We start from the raw sequence: 25543 nt of genomic DNA on the forward strand, positions 1-25543 counted from the left end.
TGCATGCGCACTCTGGCATGTGGCATGTTGCCCTGAGTGGGGAAGGGGAGGCTGGGGCCAGCACTGAGGCTGATCCCAGCAACCTTACCTGAGGGCCTCTGGAGGCTGCAGCTGCTGCAATCCTGCAGCAGGGAGCCTGGCCAACAGATGGAGCATGGCTCTGGTTGGCCAGGCTCCAGTTTTGGGCAGTGCATGCTGCCACCATATGCAACACCTTGCTTTTTTAGGCAGGGGGCGTTTTGACCAGAATCTCCCAGTGTCAGATATCCCTCCTGTGCTGCAAATTAGCAGCGCGGGGAATGCTTGCATATGTGGCATGCCGTGCCTCAGGTGGATCTGCATTGCCACATACCACACGTGTGCTTGCCTGGACATGCCCTAGTTGGTCTTTAAAGCCAATACGGAACATGGATCTTGTGCATACACCAATATAACCTCCAAGGTTGTAAGACAAAGGGGCATGTGGCTGAGAAAGTCTTGGGATGCTTGTAGTCCTACCACTCCTTTTCTACATTGTTAAGGCATTTTTGAATCATCAGGAACTGTTTAGTTGGGTTTCTGTCCTAATTTCCTGATAACAAAGCTTCCCTGCACACTTAAGCTAATAATTAATGTATTTTGACAGTGCAAATGGCATTTCATGTTACATTGTTTATGTGGTCAGATCTTGTGAAGAGTCATAGTATGCATTTGAAGGTGGAGGGATGCAGTTCCCAATTTCCTTCTCTCTGGACAGAGTTGAGCTTAAGGAGTAGCCATCCTGTACTTTTATGCGCTGCCACCAAAACTTGAAATTCACTTCCTTAAGGATCTTTGCTGGTTATAGACGTGAAGGTGAGATTTTGAAATCAGCCTTTACAATATGCATGGTTAGCTTGTGATATTTTGTGTTTGTACTACCATAGAATCTAAGGTTGTGGAAAAAGTGGTCACCATATTGCCTGAAAAGCCAGTTAATAAGCCTGAATTTTTGTGGTAGAAGACGTACCAATGTTTAGCTTGTTTTATTTGAGTTTGGCTCAAGAATTCCACTTTCTGGGCATCTGTTAGTCTTAAAATTTGTGTGAATATGGGTGTGTACTGACTAATAACTTCTGAAAATTTGTGTATGAAAACCTACTTGTGGAATAAGCTAGTCTCTGTACTCTAAAATCTTCTATAGTTACATCAGTTCACAGTACAGAGCTTCACCAACAAATACAACCAATATTGTTGCTATCCCAGTGTTGATGACATATTTTTATCTCTGCCCAACAGTTTTGCAGTTCATGGACCATGGGTTTGCATGCATCTGGTGGTTGTTCTTTCTGGTTCTTTTGTCATGCAATTGTGTGTAATATGTCTATCTGCTAGTCAGATGGTCATTTCGATGCTTCATGATAAAGACCGTATCAGAAGCTTTTCTCTGCACTGTAGCTGTGCATTTCTTTTGAGTTTCAGCCTACCAGTCTTCATAAACGTATATATTGAATATAGATTTAACTTCTTCTATTTCTTACATTGGTTGGTGCAATTATGGCTAAACCCCCCTGAACCAGATCTGACTCCCAAAGATATTGGATCCAGCCTGCAGTCCAATCCACGGTTTAATATAAGAGAATTGATTCTCTGTTATGGCCTAGTTGTCAGATCCAGCCCAGGTTCTGTGTTCTGCATTTTATGAAGGGCCAGCTAATCCACTTGCTGATGGCTTCTGGAGAGGGCTTCATGTAATCCTGGCTCCAGCATAGTAGCCTCTGCTCACTGAATTAGCCACTGTAAATTATCGTTTGCCACATCTTTCAGAGGAGGCTTAGCTGTTGGGGTGGAGATCAGCCCCTCTGCACAGCGCAGGAACTGGGATTCAGCAGGGGATTGGCAGCTCACAGAATGATCTAGGATGCAGGGAGTGGCCCACTGTTAGTAAAATATTGCCAACCTCTGGTTTAGGTTTTAGTTTCAGGTTAGGGATATGTACTCGTTGCCAAGTAACAACTGGGGTTGGATGGAATGCGTTTGCCATTGGTGCAGGATCACTTACGTTTAGGGGTCCACCCAACTCGAGGCAGTCGGCTAATCTTGCAGAGAGATCACAAAGCCAGCTGTCATTTTCACAGGTTAATTGTGGCAGGGGCCCCCCCATGCCTCTAATTTGGCTATGAGGCCCTGCTGGCCACACCCCTTGCTGCTGATTTGCTGGAGGGGCTGTTCATCATGAGGCCCAGCTCTTGCTGCCAATTGGTCAAGAGGCAGAGCCACTCAAACAGGCAGCCCTCTCAGCCAGTCAAGGGTGGGGATGGCAGCCATCTTGGGCTCCCCTTTATGCTGGTACCCCACTTTCTCCCCCTGGCAGGCTGCATGGCTGAGCCACAGCCTTGAGGGCTGCTGGCTCCCTCTGGAGAAACAGCATTTTACTTTCAGTAAGTTTTTTTTGCAGGCAATTCCTGATTGCTCATGTAATGCCAGATTTTGCAATTTCTGTAAAATTGCAATTTTCTATAGGTCCCTATTTATAGTTTCATAGTTTCTAGGGTCGGAAGGGACCTGAGCAGATCATCTAGTCTGACCCCCTGCCATGGCAGGAAAGAATACTGGGGTCAAACGACCCCAGCAAGATGAGCATCTAACCTCCTCTTAAACACCCCCAGGGTAGAAGCCTGCACCACTTCTCTTGGAAGCTGGTTCCAGACCCTAGCCACCCTGACCGTGAAGTAGCGCCTCCCGATAGCTAACCTAAACCTACCCTCTGCCAGCTTGTGACCGTTATTCCTGGTCACTCCTGGCGGTGCTCGGGGGAACAGTGACTCCCCCAATGCCTGCTGATCCCCTCTGACTAGCTTATAACAGGCCACAAGATCCCCCCTCAGCCTTCTCTTTTGGAGGCTGAGCAGGTTCAGGTCCCATAGCCTCTCCTCATAGGGCCTGCCCTGCTGTCCCCTGATCATACGAGTGGCCCTCCTCTGGACCCTCTCCATGCTGTCGACATCCCTCTTGAAGTGTGGCACCCAGAACTGGATGCAATACTCCAGCTGCAGCCTGATCAGTGCCGCATAGAGGGGGAGGAACACCTCTTTGGACCTGCTCGAGATGCATCTGTGGATGCATGCCAAGGTGCGGTTGGCCTTCCTAACTGCCTCTCCACACTGCCGGCCCATGTTCATCTTGGAGTCAACGATGACCCCCAGATCCTTTTCCGCCTCCGTGCTGACAAGAGGGGAGTTCCCTAACCTGTAGGTATGGTGCCGGTTGTTCCTCCCGAGGTGCATCACCTTGCACTTGTCTGTGTTGAAACCCATCCTATTCTTGTTCACCCACCTGTCTAGGTCTGATTGTAGCCTGTTGCATCCTTCCAGTGTGCCCACGTCCCCCCACATCTTAGTGTCATCAGCAAACTTGAACAGGGTGCTTTTTACCCCCTCGCCCAAATCACTGATGAAGATGTTGAACAGTGCGGGCCCGAGGCCCGAGCCCTGCGGAACCCCACTGCCCATGTCCTTCCAAGTTGAGAAGGACCCATCCACCACCACCCTCTGGGTGCGGCCCTCCAGCCAGTTGGTGACCCATTTGACTGTGTGGGTGTCTATACCACAGCGCCCCAGTTTCTTAATGAGAATGGGGTGAGAGACAGTGTCAAAAGCCTTCCAGAAGTCCAGGAAGACTATATCCACTGCTATCCCTGCATCTAATGATCTGGTGATCTGATCATAGAAGGCCACCAGGTTGGTCTGACAGGACCTGCCACTGATGAACCCATGTTGGTTGCCCCTAAGCATGCAGTCCCTTGCTGGCCCCTCCTGGATGTGTGCCAGCATAATTTTCTCAAACAGCTTGCCTAGGATCGAGGTAAGACTAACCGGCCTATAGTTTCCCGGGTCCTCCTTCCTGCCTTTTTTGAAGATGGGGACCACGTTGGCCCTCTTCCAGTCCTCCGGTACTTCACCAGAGCACCGCGAGTGCTCGTAAAGCTGTGCCAGGGGACTTGCAATGACCTCGGCCAGTTCCTTTAGAACTCTAGGGTGGAGATCATCCGGGCCGGCTGACTTGAATACGTCCAACCCCTCCAGAAGCTCCCTAACTAAATCCTCGCTAACCCGTGGCCCAGGTGTGCCTCCCCCAGGGCCCGAGGGGGACCCAGCAGGGAGGTGGCTGTTCTGGGCCCTACTTAAGAAGACGGAGGCAAAGAAATCGTGAAACATGTTAGCTTTGCCGTCTGGTATGACGACCAAGTTTCCCATCGCGTCCTGCAAGGGCCCCACATTACCCGGGACCTTCTTTTTACCCCCTATGTATTTAAAAAAGGACTTCTTATTGTCCTTAATCTGGGAAGCTAGTCCCAGTTCCATCTCTGCCTTGGCCTTCCTAACTACCCCCTACATCTCTGAGCAACTACCGAATAATCCTCCCTGGTGATGACCTCTTCTTTCCATTGGGTGTAAGCCTCCTTTTTAGTAAGGAGACATTCCCGGATGCTTTTGGTGAGCCACAGAGGCTTGTGTGCTCTCCTGCTCCCTTTGATCCTCGTTGGGATTACCTTCCTTTGGGCTTGGAGGATCGTTTCCTTAAGGAGCGACCACTCTCCTTGGACACCTGGCTCCCCTCCCCTCCGGGACCTCAGCGCTTCTCCAACTATCCTCCTTAGCTCGTTGAAGTCTGCCCTCCTAAAATCTAGGGCCGCTGCCTTACTGCATGCCTTTGCCACCTTGCGCTGGATGGTGAATTCCAGCAGGCGATGATCGCTGTCGCCCAGGTGGTCGAGCACCCGCAGCCGCCTGACCAGGTCATCACCCGTGGCCAGCACTAGGTCCAACAAGGCGTCTCCCCTGGTGGGGCTGTGCACCTCCGGGGTTAGATGGAGGTCCTGCACTCTGGCCAAGAACCTATGTGAGCGTTCAGACCTGGCTGACTGTTCTTCCCAGGAGATGTCCGGGAAGTTCAGGTCCCCCATGACTACCACATCCTTAGCCTTCGCTACCTCTGTGACCCAAGAATTCCTGGTCAAGCTCTTCTCCCTGGTTGGGAGGTCTGTAGTAGACTCCCACCGTTAAGTCTCTTTCCCCTTGACTGCCTTGTACTCTAAACCAAAGCACTTCAGAGTGCCCCTCCCCTGGCTCCTTGCTAATTAACGAGGATGTGTATTCCTCCTTAATATAGAGTGCCACGCCCCCACCTCTCTTTCCTATCCTGTCCCTCCTGTACAGCCTATAGCCCTTGACATTCACCGCCCAATCATGCGTTGCGTCCCACCACATTTCCGTAATCCCCACTATGTCCGGGCTGGTGTCAGCCAGCAGGAGGGTGAGTTCCTCCTGCTTGTTGCCCATACTACGAGTGTCTGTATAGAGGCATTTGAGGCCTCCTGTGGGTGTGTGTACTGACCCTCTAGTCCCAGCGTTACCCTGGCCCCTATCACTCTACCTGTTTATTCGCTTCGCTCGTTGGGCTGGGCTGGGCTGTAGTTGTGGGTGCTGTTTGGTCTGGCAGTCTGATGTTTTCTCCGCCCTCATCTTCCCCTTCCCCCAACGAGCCTAGTTTAAAGCCTGCCGGAGGAGCTCTGCCAACCTAGAAGAAAACACACGCTTACCTTTAGGGGAAAGGTGGAGCCCATTCCATCCCAGCATGTCTTTCATCATGATGTGCTGGTTGTGGCTGAGGAAGCCAAAGCCTTCCTCAAAGCAGCATTTCTGTAGCCGCCAGTTGGTCTCTGCGATGCACGTTTCATGCTGTCTACCTCGTCCACTCACTGGCAGGCTAGAAGAGAAAACCACCTGTGCACCCAACTCCTTCAGCACGCAGCCTGGAGTGTGGTAGTTCTCCATCAGGCGATCAGGGCTCCTCCTGGCCGCATCGTTAGTGCCCACATGGACTAGGACCATGGGGTAATAATCGGTGGGCTGGATTATGGTCTGGAGCATCCCTTTCACGTCCTGAATCCTCGCTCCAGGTAGGCAGTCTACCTCGCGTGCCGAGGGGTCCCGGCGACCAATTTATATTGATTGGTCATTGTGCAACTGACCATAAAAGAGAACCAGCTGTGAGACCATTTGTTCCAGATAAATTTGTTCCAGTGCTTATTTTGTGGTCTGGTATATCAGGCTTCATTATCTGTTGCCCATCTTGAATGTGGTTTACAGTTGAATATATAGGACATATTTCTTGGCAAAATTTGTAGCATTTCTAATCCATAGGACTGGACTACCTGGTTTTACAGGTGCTGTTGTCTTCATTGGGATGACTGCCATGTCTATCAGCAGCGTGTAAGTGTTACAGAAAAAATACAGTGTTTAATCCATTGGTATATGGATTCGTTTTTGGCAATCCATATATTTCTGATTTATTTTAATGGTTTGTTTATTTACAAGTCAGAGCGTTTAAATATCGAAATTCAACATGTAACAATATTAAAATCAGAAGGTTCAAATTAGTGGTAGAAAAAGTGTTTTGAGCCTTGAACAAAAATTGCTTTTTAGACTCTGTTGAGATTTGATTTTGAGATTTATGCCTGTTCTTGCCTAACAAGCTTACCTGGTAGAATCAGATTTCTCGTAACATGCATTATGGGAAACATGACCATTGAAAGGTCTTGTCATCATTTGGCTATCTGTCTGTCTGCCAACCGTAATATAAATTATGAAGGAAAACTAAAGGAAAGATTAGTAATTAAGACTGAAGTTTTCAGCTGCAGATTTCTTAGTGATTTGGGCTAAGAGGTAACAAGTTTAATATATGTAAGCTGCATTACCAGAAGTGACTTGGAACCCTTCTGCATTAGCCTTCATGGGTGCATGCATACATAATAAACTAGCTCAACTAAGCCGGCTTAAGTTAAGCCATGTTGGAGTGTTCACACATACAGCTCCTTGCATTGAGGCAGCCATCTTGTGAGCTAAGTTAACTTAACTAATGCAGCTCAAGATAATACACCTCCAAGGTGTATTAACTTGCGCCACATTTAAGCTAGCGCTGCTTCCCATTTATGTGTATGCTCTGACAGTTAAGTTGGCTTAAAAGTTAAGGTGGTTTAACTGTCAGAAAGTTAGTATATATGTACATGCCTCATGAAAGTTGATGGCATTTAAATGTCTAAATAACTTTAAAAATAGAAAATAGACATTTAAGTTGAGCTGTCTTTAAAAATGTTCCTTATAATTTTACCTTCCGAGAAGTCTGTCCTAAACTTCATGCTATTCCTGAAAATAGGAAAACAACCTGATTTTGTGAAAGTGTTAAGAACCTGCCAAATCCTCTGACATGAAAGATGATATGATAAAGTGGTTTTTAGCAACAAAAAATCAGGGTTTTTTGTTAGGGTATGTAAAACTACTGGAAGACCTTGATGAAGAGAATAGTAAAAGTGAAAAGTATAATATAAATAAAATCCTAAAGCTCTGCTGGTCATAACATTTTATTTTTGTGGTGCTAGAGGTATTTTTGTTTTGGAATCATCTTGTTTTCCATGGTGACAGATATATAAAGCTAATAAATAACTATGTTTTTAATTAAAATTAGTTAAAACATAACATCTAATTGTATGATTTTTTTTCCCCCCCTCCAAGGCAATATCTTGGGGAGTTACTTTGCTTTTTGTGCTGTGATAGATGGTGTTCAGTACAAGACTGGCTTAGGGCAAAGCAAAAAGGAATCCAAATCAAATGCAGCAAAACTGGCTCTTGATGAACTATTGCAGTTGGAGGACACAGAACCAAAGGTTCTTGACAACTCAGGTAAATATTCTGGTATCATTAGCAGATTTTTGAAGACATTTGTTGAAAGAGTGTTAGGTGTTCTGGATGTAACTTTATAAAAATTTAAAAAATGTGTCTTGACGTTTTTAGTGAATTATTTGGGCAGAGTCCCTTACAGTCCCCCAATGTTTCAATCCTTTATTCTGATATGCCTTTTTAGCTCTTCTTTTGAAGTTCCTCCTTTATACGATGGGGAGAATGCCTTAAAGGAAAGTATCCTTGCTATAGTTTCACTCTGAATTCTTACACATCATTGAAGGCATTCTTTTCAAAAGTTTACTGTTGTAAATTATTTGTTTATGGTCAGAATTTTTTTATTATGTCTGCAGTGAATGTGACCTATATGTTTTCAAAAGGATTCTGTTATCACATTAATCTCCTTTGAGGGTAACTTTTAAATATTTGTTGGATTAATTGAGAGAAACTGTTCAAAGCTAAAACATTGATGGTAAAGTGTGCGGTTAAATATCTTGGACATTCATTGACTTTGGTTCTCTACCTCTAGTTTTGTGTGGCTTGCTGAATTTTTTTTTTATTTTTTTTTTTTTTCCCCCTCTCACCAACCTGATTTGGAACTTGAGTGTTTGCAGCAATGGGATAAACTAAATGAGTATTGATATCTTGAAACCTTTAATGCCCTCTATATTTCCAAACATTGAAGGTTAATTTTGCAGGTCCTCCCCGGATTCCTGCAGAACCCAGAGTTTTTTCAGGACCTACTTGCGTTGCAGAGTTTCATTATGGTAGGACCCTCAATTTCTTATTTCTCCGGTAACTTAATTAGGAGGCTAATAGAGATCCTACAGAGCAGCAGTTACTGTAAAGTTAGAAATGTCTATAGCAATACTGCTCTGTCTTTGAACAGGATATCTGTGCTTTAGTGGCTCTAAATACTGTAGTGCTTTTTAAAAGTAGAAGAGTGATAATTTTTTGTACAAGTGGATAAATAGATACAGATCAAATAGTTTTCCTGTAGTTAACATGTTAAAGGCTGTTGGAGATGGTCACTTGCAGAACTCTGAATGGGTTGCTCAGTAACAACTCATTTAGATTTTTTTTGTTAATTTCAAGCCCCCAAATGCCCACTGAGACTAAGATGCACTATGGGTTAGTGTATTGAACTTCTTGTATAATTTGTTGAATACTGTAGCTCACTTAAATAATAGATATTGCTTTTTTCCTATGTGTTTTTCTTTTAAAATGTTTGTGTTTGTATTTTAAAGAGGGAAGGCAGCTGGTTTATGAAAAATTTTCACAAGCAGTCAAGCAAGCATTTAACAGTCTGATTGCCAAATACCCTGTGTTTGCGAGTTGTAGCAGTTCATTGGCTGCTTTCATAATTGAAAAAGGCAAGTGTTTTGATTTTTTTTTTGTTTTTTTTCAGTGTTGTAGACAAGAAAAAACTGTTTTATAGCATGCATGCATCCAAAAATCTAGAGACCCAGGACATGTTGTAACTAGAATTTAAATTAATAAATCCTGATGGTAGCCCCAACCTTCTTAATGTGCCATTAAAACCACCTACAGAATTGTACACTGGTATGCAATGAAATGAAGAGAATTCCAGCATGGCATGTCCTCAAGATTTGTACTTTTGAACTTAAGAGGCCAGTCAAAATAACATAACTTGTTTATTTTTTAAATTCTAATATCATGTCCTTGCTGGATAAAAGCTGGACAATGCAGAAAATATCAATATATGATTATATGACTTAAAGGCTGTGTTCACTGCATCCTGCTGCCATGTAGACTTTAAGGACTGTTGCCAAATAAAGAACATCTGTAATGTAGCCAACAAGTCCTGAAGATGCAGAGCATTGTGGGTAGGTTTGGGCTGCAAAAGAAAGGGAGCAATTTCTACATATCTCAGGTATGAGAAGTCACTTTTAATAGTACAGTAATCAGAACATGAGTTGTTAGATTTTAGCTGCTTTTCTGTGAACAGTCTTCTACTTTCAAAGGCTGCCCCATTCAGCTAACTTAGTGATGGCATTTGCACAGCAGGAAACAATGATTAAAATTCTCACTTGCCTTTCTTTCTGCTACTACACTGGATCTGGACCATGCTGTTTTTAACCTCTGGTAGTTCTTTGTACTTTTCAAGATGTGAGCAAATTCTTCATCACTTAACCAATTCCATCATCACATTTGAGGTCTAATGTAGTCATTACTCCATGAGCAAATGGTACCACCTTAAGCAGGGGGGCATGTGCCCCCCGCCCCCCTCCAGCAACCAGTCAGCGACTGTAGCCAGTCTCGCTGACTGGGGGAGGCCCCCCTGCAGCAAAGCTCACTGACCGGGAGCTACATCCTTGGCGGGCACCGGCGCTCCTGCCTGCCCCCCCCACCTATTGCCTAAGTAGGGAGTGTGGCCTGTCATGGGGTGCGCATGTACCTCCTATGCCTTGCCACTGCATTACTCCATTACTTTCTTTAATGGAAAAGGTAGGAACTTGGGTAAGCTAAAGAGGAAGTTTAAAGAGTATAGACAAGACTTGAGTAGTGTGGACAGAGAGGAAAGAAGAAGAATCCCTTTTTTTGTTGTTGTTTTTAAGGGGAGAAAGAAAAGTTGTACTGAGCTGAAATAGAGAGCCAGAATTACTCCAAAGATTTAGACTTAAAAGTTGAATGATGATGAACTTGAAGAACGAGGGGCAGCAAATTGGCTTCATTCTTTCCATGTTGATCTTAAACCAATGGGATAGTGTGGAGGAATGTTACTAAGATGGTTAGAGATGTGTAACTGAACAAAGGTAAGCAAAGCAAAGTTGGTGAGGTGTGGACTTCAGTTAGTCATTGCTTATAACTAACTATGGATGAAACTCTGAAGAGATACCAGAAAACAAAAAAGGAGAAAATGGATAGGCTGGAGGTATAGTCAGAGAAACTAGAGATGCCGGGGAGGGTGGGGAATGAATGTACTTAAACCATGCCTAACAGTTGTTTGATTAATCTGTTTTTAAAAACCTCCAAAAAACAGACTTCCACGATGTCTTTTGGTAGCCTGATCCAGTGAATAACTATCCTTATAGTTGAAATATTTTTTTCTAATGTCTACTGTAACTCTGCCCTGGCTGCATATTATAAATCAGTTTCTTCTTATCCTACTCAATTAGGTAACTGTCCTGTTCATAATAACTTTTTATGTTCTTCTGTCTCTGACCATTTTCAATCAAGTTCTGAGAGAAGGTATGATATAATATGATTTTAAAATGCAGCAGCCCCAGATGTACGGTGAAATGTTTAAAAGTAGTCTCTAACCTCTTCTGTACACTTACTGTTAACCTTTTAAAGTTACAAAACTCTGGAATAATCTTTCATTGGAGGCACTGCATCAGAGTTTGTTAGAAATCCTCTGGAAGCAGAACCTTGCCAGCATGAGCTGATAACTGCAGAGACTGTATTCTGAGCCTTTGTGAGAAACACGTCTGATTGCTCTATAGCAGTTAATCCTTAATTTTTTTGGAACATCAGATTACCATCAATTCCCTAAATTCTCATGAACCTCCAAGTACCGTTAGTATCAAACTTAGAGTTGAAAATATAGGAGCCAGTGTGGTCTGTTGACTACTTAACATGACACTTTGAAGCATTTGCTCACTAATTGCCATGCTGACTGACCAAATACTCAGACTAAGCTGTATAGAAAATTGGTGTATCTAGCTCTATCAACAGTAAGAAGTTCATTATTAGGAACAAATTATGAATTGGATTGTTGAGTGGAAGAATCAAGAGGGGAGAAACCCATTAGACTTCAAGAAAAATAAACTTAAACCAAAACAGAGTATTGCAGAAACTAAAGCCAATATCATCAAACAAACAAACAAAACCAGGAATCCTTCAACAGCAGAGGTGGTCAAAATATGGCCAGATCTGATCTGTGAATTATTTGGTCTGGCCTGTGGAACTCCTCATAAGGCTGAGCCCTGCCTGCTTGTGAGCAGGGCCGCCCATGCTGTACTTCCACCTCTGGATGGCCCTAGCCAGCATGTGCAGTTTCCCAGCCAAACTCTTTCCAGTGCAGTTACTACTGCTGGGCTCCCCCTGCCTCCACCAGCTCCTCCTGCTGCGCTGCTCTGTGCAGCAGGTAGCACTGAGGCGCAGAGGTGGCAGCTGTGGGGACGTGTGCCAGGCACTGCTTGTTGAGCCAGGTGTGGGGTGCAGCGAATTGCAGGTGGGTGGCTCCTGCCCTAGCACGTGGAGCTCCAGTTCTAGCTCCTGGCCACATTCCACTCGCTCGGCTGCTTAGGACAGTGAACCCATCTGCAGGTGGCCAAGAGGGTGCAAGGTGACCAGGAGCTGGAGCCCTGCACACTGGGGCAGAAGCTGCCCAGCTGCAGCTTTCCTCTTGCTTGGAGTGGCTCAAGAGAAGGAAGAGCCACTGGAAGGGGTGGGGGGGGAGGGAAGGGGGAGGAGCCAAGTAGTTTCTGAAGGAATGGATAGCTGTACTGGATGCAGTCACATTGGGAAGCTGTGCACACTGGCTAGGGTTGGTGGGCAGGGGCAGCCACAGGCTGGATGGGGAGCAGGGGTAAGGGGAGCACACTGCACCTGTACCACCTGGGCAAGCTCTGTGGCACATGTTCTGTGCCCACCCTCCCCACCTGTCAGCTCCCAGGACTGAGCACACAGGCAGCGCCCCCTTACCCCATGGGCATGCACACACAAACCAACACACAACTTGTACCCCCACACACATCCCCCACCTACACACGCCCCCGCACATAGACGCACAGAATATACAAGAATAAGACTTTATTTTGAGCTATTATGTAATTGCTTCCATATACACTACTCAAAAAACATCCCCATAAATTGGGACAAAAATTATTATTTGAAATGTAAATGTTGTTTGTTTTTTAGTATGTGATATCTAGATAGATATTTTTTATCTATAATTTGTTAAAATGATATCTTAAAGATTTTGTTTGGGCCCTTGACAGCTCACAAACTCATTGTGTCCATCCAGCCACAATAACTTCCTTACCCATATTCTACAGGGTAAGAGGAGAATGAGTGAAGTGCTCAAAATGTCTATCTTCTGCCTATAAAATACTAATCTATCAATCAAATTTGACTCAGTAGTTAACTGAGCAGTCAGGTTAACAAAGTCTCTTTCTTCTTTTTTATAATCAAATGTTGTGTAGTCATTTGATTACTCTAAAAGCAGGTCTTGTAAGAAGAGGGAATTCTTCAATCAAATTAAGCTAATGTGTTATCTACATTTTTCTTTTAGCTGGTCAGCCTGAAGTTGTAGCTATAGGAACAGGGGAATACAATTACAGTCAGTGTTTTCATCCTGATGGGAGAGTTTTGCATGATAGTCATGCTATTGTTACTGCAAGACGCTCACTGCTTAGGTAAGAAAATGACTACATAGGCAATAAGGCATGCAAGTAACAATTTTTGTTAAGCTAAATAAATGCCACTTGTACAGAGTGGTTTAGTGTTTATTTTTTATTCATTCCAATCTCAAAGATGATATGCCAGGTAATAGCTATATATGTAAATAGCTTAAAATAATTAAAATTTTGTTACATAAATGCTAAGTCTTTAATTTCCATAAATCTTGAGCTATAACACTTTCTTTTAGGTATTTTTATAGGCATCTTTTGCTCTTCTACAGTAAAAATACTGCTTTGACAGAAAAATCTGTGTTTTGTATGGAACCAGCGTCAAGTCTGCTTACTCTAAAACAAAATATAAATATTTTCCTCTACTTAAATCAGTTGCCAAAAGGATCTGCTCAGATAAAGTCACGGCTGTAAGTATCCTGAAGTTTTCAAACATAGCATTTAATTATTTAAATGTAATAAGCATTTTAATCTTCCACTCTGAATGAATTCATCTGATCATAGTGGGCATGTCTATGCAAGAGGTTTACTGCGCAGTAGCCTAATAACATGATGCAGTAGCGCATCACAGCACAAACAGTGCTAATATGCTATTGCATCGTATTAGGGTACTGCTCGGTAGCATCACAAAAGAGGTGTTCACTGGCACTATTGTGCAGTAACTACTGCATGTTAATGAACATGTAGATGTGCGCAGTGGGAAGTATTTACTCCAGGTCTTGAGTGTTGACTCATTTTATTATTTAAAAAAAAAAAAAACCTTTTTTTTTTTTTTTTTTTTTTTTGGAATGTCTAATACAGAATGTTATAAAAATAAAAGCTGTTTGATGTTAGTATAAATTAGAAACTAATTTAAAATTTTGAGGAATTGTAAAAGTTCTTTCAAGCCAGGCTTGAATATGTTGGGGAAATCATGGAACTTAGAACAGCTTTGTTGTTGCATATATAGACCTTCTTGCAGCTTTCATCCCTTGCAGTACTAACCATCTTTTAGTGGTATTGGACTAAATTTCCAAAAGTAATGAGTGATTTTATTTATTTATTTATTTATTTATTTATTTTCTTTACGTTACAGTGTGGGGAGGAGATGGCGGGCAGGGATATCAAATTGAAACACGTTTAAGGTGGCCAACCTTTGGAGAATGAGCAGTTGGCCTATTTTGATAAGTCCACAGGCACCTAAGTTTTCTCCAGTAAAAGTCCCTATGCAAGGCACCTAGGGCAGGTGCTGAGCCATTCACCTCTCTTTCCCCATCTAGGTTTGTTATGGGACTTTTAAACTAGGCGTTACTGCACTTAAATATTTTAAAGGGCTGGGTCCACTAAGTGTGCTGTAAGCTGGCCTAATTACATACTGACAGTATTGAGTTCAGCAGCACTCAGTAGCCACTTTGATTTAAAAATACAACCACAAATGATAATGATTACCCCCTTTAAAATAATAGCCCCAAGTGTAGAGCTATCTCTAAGTTCTGCCATCCTCAGTCTGTGCATGTGTTTATTGTTTGTGCATTTCATCCAATGAGTGTTCTAATGCATAAGCTGTCCTCACAGCAGAACCCAGGTTCCTGTTCTCCCAGCCCATAGCCCAGTGATGATAGCAGTAGAGTCACTGTTTACATGCTTGTCTGGCCAAGTGAATCTCTTTTTCATTTCTGGCAGAACTCTCCCAAAAGCAGAGTATTCCCACTTAAACTTAGCTCCTAGCTTTGTAGGTTGGACACCTGGGAGGTAGAGGCCATTGGCTTGAATTTCCTTAGGCTGAAGAAGATGTATAACTTAAGTCTTCCACTTCCTGAGCAAGTTCTCTAACCTCTAAGTTAGTGGTTCTCAACCTTTTTAGGCTTGAGGCACCCCTTGGTAGAGTCCAAGGTAGTTTTAGGAAAATGCCAACTATTAGTTTTCATTCTGTTTGTAACTGCAGAAAAGTAATAGAATAATTTTTCTGTTGCAAAAAACTCAGACCATAACAGGGCAGAATGTTTTTAATTCTGTGGATTCCTATTTGAAAACTGGGATTATTTGCCTTGTGGGCCAGATGAATGGGTATGAGGCCAGTCTGTAGGCACTGCACACTAGGATCAGGCCTTGGGGTCTGGTGCCACCTTGTTCTGCCCTTGTGCACTGGGACTGGTTCCCAGGGGCCTGGAGCCATCCCCTCCTGCCCCTGTGCACCAGGATTGTGCCTTGGAAGCCTGGTGGCACCACCTCCTGTCCACACTTTATGGGATTGGGCCCCATAGGCATGTCATGTTGGGATTGGGACTTCATGCTGTTTGTGCCTGGCCCTGGATGCTGGGGTCAGGTGCCTAATGCAATTCACAGAGCTCAAGGCTGCCCATTTGCCTGGACATTTTGCCATCACTCCCTGCAGTATGTGGCCTGCAGGCTGGAGGTTGAGCACCCCTGTTCTAGGTGATGAATATAAAAGTTGGATGACAGCATATTACCACCACTTCCTCTTCTACTAGTTCCTCTACCACCTTTGGCTTGTTTTAAAAGAAATGTCAGTTAGTATCCTAAGAAAACATGTATATGTCTTGGGGACAGAGGGTGTTTGGGCTATGAATTCCAAACTTTCTTAGAGCATAACCTTATATATGACTACAGTCAGAACTTAAATCCAGAAGTGAGATTTCGCATATGGTCGTCTTGGCATTTCCTGCTGGTTGATTTAGGTGCCCATTACTCTTCTTCAACCCTCCATGAGCTACTTTTATATGTGCAGATCTCCTTGGGCATTGTATCGAAAACTTGAGCATTTAATTTGGATTTGTGAACTGTATGTCTGTACCTGCTGTTTAAAAATTAAGCAAGGCAATACTAGGCATTGCTATATCCAGGTCCCTTAGTTTAGCAGTACCTGTCAATATTTCATTGTTTTCTAAAGATAACTTTCCTGCTGGAATTCATTATCTTTCCTGTAAATTTCAATTTTAGACGTCTCAATCCAAATTCTATATCTGCATTTGAAGCTAATGAAGAACTGAGTCTCCATGTTGCTGTAGAAGGCAAGATTTACCTAACATTTTATTGCCCCAGTGGAGTTGCTCACAGAGTGAACAGCATGTCAGCCAGTGACAAATTTACAAAATGGGAAGTTCTGGGTGTCCAGGGAGCATTGCTGAGTCACTTCATTCAGCCAGTTTATCTCAGCGGCATACTTGTTGGTAAGACTTCCTTGCTAAAACAGCATAACAGTGAATTCTGCATCTTCAAGTGGATACAAGTCCATTTTTCAATTTTGTTGACATTATATATAAATATTAATGAGATGGAATGTAATACTTTGTTTTAAAATTTGTTACAGAATCTTTTATACCCCAGCATAAATATACGTCTTTTTGAAATCGCCGTGCTTAAAGCTCTATTAGATTGACCTCTGATTATGATGTGAGCTTTTCCCATGTTCTGCTATTACATGTCAATACTAAATGTAATTGTTAATTTGTAGCAATTACATATTTTTAAAACATACCAAGAAAAACTAAGGACTGTGATAACCATTTAAACTGTGGTGAATTAGATGTATCAGTGTTCAAGAACTACAAGGCTCTCTAATTGGGAAGTTGAAAGTGGCATTTGTCAAAAAACTTTGATGCTTTTTTATAATGTTTTACAGGTGTTATATTTAAAATTTGGATTAATTAAGCAAGCTGTATTTTTGAAAGTCTTCCTAACTAGTCTGTCTTTTGCTTTTTATAGTATCTCTAGTTGTTACTGGGGGTGTTTATTTTAAGGGATGGAAGCTTGCTGAGAGAGTAGGAAGATGGAGGCATTTTATGGTAGTTGGCTTTTTATTTGAGTAGTGATATTTTGATGTTTGGCTCAGATGTTTGTTGTTTGGCTCAGTTGTTTTACAGTGAAATTGTTTAAAATAATATAGCATGTTAAAGTTTGCCAAGTCTTCTGTTCTCATCATATTTGTACTATGATAGGTTTGATTTCACATAGATTCATTCTCAAATTTTAATATTGTTTAGATTTTTTTTTTTTTGTATTGGCATGAAATAAAGTTTTGGAAGTTATCTATAAGAGCACAAGCCACACTAGCCTTCTGACCTCTTAGCACTCTAGTCTGTCATTCAAACAGAATGTCGACATTGTGTTCTGTTGCTTTTAAGGATCTGTCGCATATCTCCTACCTTTCTTGCGGGTAGAATAACACTGGGGTTTCAAACATACAGTTTGTGGGCTACATTCAGCCCACAAGGCCCTGTTATCCAGCCCCTGGTGCTGCTCCCAGACCTGCCACCCTGGACAAGTTACTAGATGCTATGCATGCAATGCAGTCCAACTAGGTAGAGGAGGGGGCACCATTCTACATGTGACAACTGTTCTGGGATCAGTGCTGCACGTGGTGCCTGCTCCAGCCACTCTGGAACATGCGCAGATACAGCACAGATGCTGGAAGCAGGGGTGGGAAACGTGGGTCCCTGGGTCTGATCCAGCTTGTAGACCAGCTCCACATCACTTATCCAGCCCACGGGGTTTGATTCATAGATTGCAAGGGGCTGGAAGGGACCTCGCAAGATCATTGAGTTCAGCTCCCCTGCACTAGGCAGGTGATCGTCCAGTCTCTTCTTAAAGATTTCCAGGCTAGGTGATTGTACACCTCTGGAGGGAGCTTATTTCACAGTCTGAACACTCTGACTGTGAAGAAGTTTTTCTTAGTGTTAAGCTTGAAATGGTCTTCCAGGAGTTTGTGGCCATTACTCCTGATTTTTCCCCAAGGGTGCCCTGGTGAACAGTTGCTTGCCAAGCCCTTGATGTATTCCCTTGATATAGTTGTAAGCTGCTACCAGGTCCCCACTCAGTCTTCTGATTTTTTTTTTTTTTTTTTTTTTTTTTTTTTTTTTTTTTTTAGGCTGAAGAGGCCCAAGTCCCTCAGCCTTTCCTCATGTGGCTTGCGGTGCAAGTCTCTGATCAAACAGGTGGCTGGACTCTCAAGGTTTTCCACCTTTAATGAGTTTGGTGTTCAGAGAATAGCGGATAGTGATCTTTTTTTTTTCTCTCCAGTTCTTCTGTTGTGAATTGTTCTCTTAATGTGAATTGTAAAGAAATCTACTCTAGTAGAAGCATGCGTGTGAAAATCTAGGAATGTCTTAACTTTCGATATTGTAATCCAGTATCTTATTTTTTGAAAACTTTATCAGTTTTGAAGAAGAATAAATAAATACAAAAATAATACATTTTATGAAAGTATGGAATACAGTTCTAGTGAAAACAATCCAGAGAAACTCAAGACTAAATGAAGTGTAATTTGAGCCTTTCTGTAAAAAAGGTACATTTTAAAAAAATAACAGTTCTTGAAGGAGTAGTCATGAAAAAGTTTGCATTACCACTGAGCATGTTTCTGTTTTGTGGACTAAGTATTGGAATTTCGTTGTAAAACAGAACCTTGAACTTACAATTAACCTGAAGTGAAGAAAGCTGCCTGAGCCCTCTTGAAAATTTGATCAGTTTTCTTGTATTATCTGTTTTTGTTTATAGTGATATTTTTTTTGTGGTTTTTTTAGGAGATGGAAACTGCAGTGATACAAGAGGACTAGAAATAGCTGTAAAACAACGTGTTGATGACGCACTCACTTCAAAGCTTCCCATGTTTTATTTGGTCAACAGACCTCATATTAGTTTGGTTACTGCTACGCACCCAGTTGAGGTAGATGTGCAAAACAGGTGTCTCAGTGTGAACTGGTCACAAGGGGACACTTCCTTGGAAGTTGTGGATGGTTTAAGTGGAAAGATCACTGAAAGGTTAGAATTCTTGCATTATAATAAAAATAGTGATGAGCCTGATCACTGTGTGTGGGTGTGTACGCCCATACATCTGCTTAAGTGCAAAGTTTCTCAAACGGTTCTGTTTTTAAGCCATGGTATTTTAGTGTAAATGTGAGGTGTTCCTTCCTCGACTAATTTCATAGATTTCATAGACATTAGAGCTGGAAGGGACCTCGGGAGATCATCGAGTCCAGCCCCCTGCCCAAAGGGCAGGAAGTCAGCTGGGGTCATAGGATCCCAGCAAGATAAGCATCCAATTTACTCTTGAAGGTGTTCAGTGTAGGTGCTTGAACCACCTCTGCTGGCAGACTGTTCCAGACCTTGGGGGCTTGGACAGTAAAGAAATTCTTCCTTATGTCCAGCCTGAAACGGTCTTGCAGGAGTTTGTGACCGTTTGACCTCGTCATGCCTTGAGGCGCTCTGGTGAACAAACGTTCCCCCAGATCCTGGTGGTCACCCCTGATAAACTTATAGGTGGCCATCTGATCACCCCTGAGCCTACGCTTCTCCAGGCTAAAGAGTCCCATGGCTCTCAGCCTGTCATCGTAAGATCTGTTTTCCTGACCTCTGATCATGCGCGTGGCTCTCCTCTGGACTCTCTCAAGCTTCTCCACATTCTTTTTGAATTGTGGAGCCCAAAACTGGACGCAGTACTCCAGCTGCGGCCTCACCAAGGCTGAGTACAAGGGGAGAATGACGTCCCGAGATTTGCTCGAGCAGCATTCATGGATGCAAGCCAGCGTTTTGGTCACTTTACTAGCCGCAGCATCGCATTGGAGGCTCATGTTCATCTTGTGGTCAATGATGACCCCCAAGTCTTTTTCTTCTGTAGTGCTATCCAGCGTAGCACTGCTGAGCCTATAAGGATGCTGCAGGATTTTCCTCCCAAGGTGGAGAACCTTGCATTTTTCGGTGTTAAACACCATGAGGTTCTCGTCTGCCCATTTGCTGAGCTTGTCCAGGTCAGCCTGGATCACCCGCCTATCTTCTGGCGTGGATGCTTTGCCCCAAAGTTTGGTGTCATCGGCGAACTTGGCCAGTCTACTCCTGACTCCAATGTCCACATCATTAATGAAGATGTTGAACAGGATGGGTCCCAGGACAGAGCCTTGAGGGACCCCACTGGTCACAGGGCACCATGATGAGTGACTGCCATCGATTACAACCCTCTGGGTCCGACCACAGAGCCAGTTTCCCAGCCAGTGGATCGTGGTGGAGCCAAGGCCACAACTGGGCAGTTTGGCCAAGAGGTGATCATGGGATACCAGATCAAAAGCTTTTTTGAAGTCAAGATATATGACATCAATCTCTTCTCCCTAATCCAGGTGATAGGTCACCTGGTCATAGAAGGAAATGAGATTGGTCAACAAGACCTACCAGCAACAAACCCGTGCTGGCTATCCCTTAGAATGTTAGCCTGGGCCAGTCCATCAAGGATGGCCTCCTTAATAAACTTTTCTAAGATCTTCCCCAGGATAGAAGTCAGGCTAATGGGCCTGTAGTTAGCCGGATCCACTCTCCTCCCTTTCTTGAAGATCGGCACCACATTGGCCTTCTTCCAGTCTTCGGGCAGTACACCAGAGCGCCAGGAGTTTTCAAAGATCCGTGCCAGGGGCTGGGCTGTGACGCTCGCCAGCTCCTTGAGTACCCTGGGGTGCAGATTGTCAGGGCCGGCTGACTTGAAGGTATCCAGCTTCTCACGGTGTTCCTTCACGAGGTCAGCATTTATGGAGGGTAGGGGATCCCCATCACCCGGATCTCCCTGTCCCATAGCAGGCATGGGCATCCCATGGGACTGATGAAAGACTGACGCAAAGTACCTGTTTAATAGGTTGGCTTTTTCCTGGGCATCAGTTGTCAGTTGCCCCATCTGGTTTAGCAGGGGTCCAACATTGTCCTTGCTTTTCCTCCGGCTCCCCACACATCTGAAAAAGGACTTTTTGTTGTCGTTGATGCTTGAAGCTAGCTGGAGTTCAGTTGCAGCCTTGGCTTTCCTGGTTTGCTCCCTGCAGGACCGGACTAGTGCAGAGGTGAATCCCTTGGAGGTGAATCCCATCCTCCATCCTTTGTAGGCTTTCCTTTTTAGCCGCAGGAGGTCCGCTAGGTCCCTAGAGAGCCAGGAGGGCTGCTGTGCCTTCTTGCTGCCTTTCCTCCGTGTTGGAATAGATTTAGCTTGTGCATGGAGGATCACTTCCTTGAGAAGCAACCACTATTCTTGAACTCCCATCTCCCTGGGATCACGGTCCCTGAGGGCCTGACCGACAAGCCTCTTGAGCTTATCAAAGTCGGCTTTTCTGAAGTCAAGGACTTCTGTGTTGCTGACTGACTTGCCAGCTTTACGGCGGATGGTGAAGGTGATCAGCTCGTGGTCGCTGTCCCCCAGCTTCCCATCAATCACTAGGTTGCCGATTAGGTCGTCCCCCGTAGCCAGTACCAGGTCGAGCAGCGCTTTGCCTCTCATTGACCCATAGACTTCTTGAGTCAGGTAGAGGTCATCCACACACGAGAGAAAGCTTTGCGACTGCTCGGATTTTGCTGAGTGATCTTCCCAGGAGATGTCCGGGTAATTGAAGTCACCCGTGACAACCAAGGTCCTGGAGCAAGCGGCCTCAGTCAGTTCTCGGGCGAACTCCTGGTCAAGCTCAGGACTTTGAGTGGGAGGTCTGTAGTAGACTCCCACCGTTGTGTCCCCTGTGCCGTATTCCCCACGAATTTTTACCCAGAGGGTCTCTAGCTGTCCATGCCGGTCGCCAACATCAGCTTGCAGGGACATGTAGCTTTCCTTGACATAGAGAGCTACACCTGCCCCTTTTGTCAACACGATCCCTCCTGTACAGGGTATAGCCCTCTATACCTGTGGTCCAGTCATGGGTGGAGTCCCATCAGGTCTCTGTTATCCCAATGACATTGTATTTCTTTGCACTGAGCAGGAGAATGAGCTCGTCCTGCTTGTTGCCCAGGCTCCTGGCATTAGTGTACAGGCAGGCAAGTGTGCCCTTGGGGGCTCTCGCCTTGCCCACAGATTGTGCCAGGGGTGGGCTCCCTTAAGTGCCTTGGTCCGCTGGCTTTGCAAGGGTCACTCAGCGGGCCAGCAGTGGCAGTAGTCCCCCCCATCTCCCAGCGGGCTTAGTTTAAAGCCCGGTGGAGCAGGTCAGCCAGCCTGGCTGAGAAGAGCCTCCTCCCCAGGGGAGAGAGGTGGAGGCCATCTCTTCCCAGCAGCTTGCTGCCTCTCTCGCCAAAGAGCAGGCTGTGGTCATGGAAGCCAAAGCCTTCCCAATGACACCAGCTCCGCAGTCTTTGGTTCTCAAGGAAGCGATCCTCAAGGCACAAGCTAAATCTATTCCAAGATGGAGGAATACACTCTCCAATTAGAGACAGTTTTTGACATATCATTTCAGTGATGTTCTGAAATAAGTTAAATTATTTTTCTTTATCAAAATTAAAATGTTATTCTCTCATCACTTGTACTCTTTGAAGAAAACAGTCTTAATAGTGGAAATATTTAACTGCTTCAACCGCTACTTTTCTGGTGTTGGTAAATTGCTAGTTGAAAAGATTCAGCCGTCATTTTACTAGTTGTAATTGTGAGATATTTACTTTTTTATTGCTTTTGCCCCTGAATTAAATGGATGGAATTTTATACTACTAAGATTAACATTTTTATTTGAAAAAGATCATTTTAAATTTGGGGTTTGAAGCATGTAGAATCTCTAATCTGTTTCATTGCTCATTGTAGTTCGCCATTCAAAAGTGGTGCTTCAATGGCAAGTCGTCTTTGCAAGGCTGCAATGTTAAGTCGTTTTCATCTGCTCTCTAAGGAGGCAAAACGAGATGATTTGCTTGAAATTTGTACATATCATGAAGCAAAGGTAAGGGCAGCTAAAGGAAAAGCTCTAATAAATGTCCTTTTAATGATTGCTTTCAAAATGTAGGACAGTAACTAGTTCTAGTGTGCTGAAGATTTTACATTAATGGCTGGCAGCAGTTTTAACTTTGTCTCGAATACTTTCAAAGTTGCTGTTTGCAAGAGAAACTCATAAATTGTTCGTAATGCTGAAATTCTACTCATGAAATTATTTTGACAAAATTTTAATTTTGAATTTTTGTTTGTGGTGAAAAATCCATTGACAAAAAAATTGTGTTGGGAAGTTACCAATTAAAAAGTGTCCGGAATTGGATTGAAATTTTCATGATTGGTCTTCATTTGTGGATACTGACAGCCATTTTCTTACAATGCCTAATTTTCTAACATTCTTAGAAAGTTTTGTTCAGTTCTGTTACCATTTATTCTGTATAACTTAAGGCACCATTCTTCCTTGAAGTCTTGTTGAAAAGGGCATCAACAAATTTGTCAGGGGGCCAGGAACAGTGCATCAGAATATTGCATTTGGAATCAAGTTTTTTGTTGTTCTTTTCCTAGTGTACTAATTTTTTTCGGTGCTTGATTAACTTACCCTGTATTTAGATTTAAATGCATTTACAGAAAATGAGTAATGAAAACCATGCATTATCCAAAGTTTCATTTCCCCAGACTTTGTTTTTCTATTCGCGTTATAGCCAGTCTTCTAGAAGAGCACTTTTGCTCTCTAGTAGTAAATGGTGCATCTCAAGTTTTATCTAAATTATAACTTCTTGTGATGGGTATTTTGGGATACTGTTGTGGTACCTTATGTTAATACTTAACAGTAGCAAAACTTTGTGGCACTCTGTAACATTACTCTTTAACAATCCTTTAATTTCTGCTTTTGTTCAGATTAAGTCTGCATCCTACCAAGAAGCTAAAAATTTGCTGAAAGCCTACTTGGAGCAGCATGGTTATGGATCCTGGATTGTGAAATCTCCACGCATTGAGCAGTTCACCATGTGACTGTTAAGTTAAATATATTGTGTTTTATTATTACTTTAATAAAATTTAATTTTTGATGAGTAAAATATTCAAGCATTGGTAATTTTAATCTTTTCAGTCGATGCCACTGTCAGCAGTAACAAGCAAATTGAATTTAACAATTTAAGTAACAAATTAAATTTGTCAGTTTAAGCGCGGAAGTTAAACTGCCTTTTGTAACAATTCAGTCAGATTTCAAAATGCCAGTCTCTTTTCATAAGAGTGATTGTTAACATCTTAGTAATCTTATCAGTCCTGTTTGTAGAATAAATATTTTCTTTTCTCACAAACTGTAGTTTTATAATGGAGAATATAGGTTTGCATGTTCTGTTATCTTCTGAAACCAGAGTAAAAGACTACTTATAATGGGACACAGTAATGTTGTGTGATTCATGCTTGTGTTTTACCCAAAATTACATCTAGATCTTCATGTGCTGAGGTTTTTATTTAATAGTCCTTTTGTATCCCTTTTTTTTTTTTTTTTTAACTGTTGTATATGGTAATCTTGACACTTACTGCTTGTCCTGTTTCAGACCAGTAGTAAAGCTCGCATATAGCTTGGTAAATGGAAACCGTAAATAAGTCTGGACATGACTCAGAATCCCTCTAGCTCTATGCTTATATATCTGGATACAGTTGTTGTAATTTTGTAAATTGTTCTAGTCTTTGTCTTTCTCAAGACTTCAATTGTTCTGTTTTTCCCAAATCTTTGTCCTTGTATAAAATATCATGCAAAACATTACGGTTTTTTCCCTTATGTTACAATTTGAATATTTAAGTTATTTTCAGGTTGTATTTTTTTCTGACGTTCATATAGTGTTGCTGTAATTACACTGAATGTTATGTCTTAGTCTTCTTTCATATTACTTGATTCTGCATTTCGGAGAGATAGAAAATTAGGTTTTTGGTTTTTTGTTTTTTGTTTAGCTATACCTATGAGATGTTAAGTTGGGGGTGGGGGGCATTCTTCCTCAAGTGTTAGTGCAGTATTGTAATTTTCTCTCCTCAATAAATAGGAAATGCTCTCACTTGCAAAGTGTAGACCTTTTCGTCGTTGTGTTGAGCTCTGCAGGACAAAGTCCTGCCCTTTTACCTCAGGCCGGCAAATATCCTGCCTGTGACATTCCAGTAAGGTCAAGGCTGAATAGCATGTTACTTCTTTCCTGTGAAGAATGAAAGAAAGCCTCTGTACTTGTCACAATGGATGTATTTGCCTTTCCCTTTTAAGGGCAAATTACTTTCAAGATTTTTCTAATGGGGAATGCCTAGTTAGAACAGTTTTATAAAAAATTATAAAAATCATAAAGAAACTGTATAGATTATAGGAATCTAAGATTTGGCTCAACAGTTTCCCTTTCAGTGAGAGTCACTTATGCCACTGAGGGGGATTTCCTTTCAAAAGATCACCACTAATAAAAGGTAGGACACTTGATACACCAATGCCAAATTAATGCTTCCTAGGTCTCAATAAGCTGAAAAATCAGTAGCTGAAAGGCAAATAATGATGGCAAACAGGTTTTCTTTTCACGTTTGTAAGTGGGAGGCTCTTAGGTAATGATGGGTAAATGAGTAACCATGTATGTAAAAATAGGCCTTATTCTTTACTGTCAAGTCCATTACAGAAATAGCTTGTTAGCTACCCATACTTGGGTTCTTCAAAAAACAGCTTCTCTCTCCCAAAGGAAAACACTTACTTAGAACAGAAACTGCCAAAGCTGAATCTTTTATTCACCAACCAATGATATCTTCACCATAACAAAGACAAAATGAGTGTTTGTTTATGAAAACATAAATACCTGTGC

At 42.9% G+C, this 25543-nt stretch overlaps 1 protein-coding gene across 2 annotated transcripts in view; it reads left to right on the plus strand.

The window, feature by feature from the left end:
- The window catches only part of ADAD1 (adenosine deaminase domain containing 1), a 29406-nt gene extending 4707 nt beyond the window's left edge, over window positions 1–24699 (plus strand). The window contains exons 3-11 of one of the 2 annotated variants that reach the window (XM_090034728.1): window positions 7533–7700; window positions 8396–8464; window positions 8945–9070; window positions 12958–13081; window positions 13315–13485; window positions 16016–16245; window positions 18595–18832; window positions 22593–22725; window positions 23610–24699. In XM_090034728.1, coding sequence (XP_089890854.1) covers window positions 7533–7700; window positions 8396–8464; window positions 8945–9070; window positions 12958–13081; window positions 13315–13485; window positions 16016–16245; window positions 18595–18832; window positions 22593–22725; window positions 23610–23723 — 1373 coding nt within the window. In that variant the 3' untranslated portion in view covers window positions 23724–24699. The remainder of the gene's footprint in view (window positions 1–7532; window positions 7701–8395; window positions 8465–8944; window positions 9071–12957; window positions 13082–13314; window positions 13486–16015; window positions 16246–18594; window positions 18833–22592; window positions 22726–23609) is intronic. The other variant, XM_090034729.1, reaches the window with a different exon arrangement.
- The last annotated feature ends 844 nt before the right edge of the window (window positions 24700–25543 follow it).

Source organism: Crocodylus siamensis, chromosome 2, assembly GCF_052110815.1.
Source record: "Crocodylus siamensis isolate JL-2025a chromosome 2, ASM5211081v1, whole genome shotgun sequence".
NCBI lineage: Eukaryota > Metazoa > Chordata > Crocodylia > Crocodylidae > Crocodylus > Crocodylus siamensis.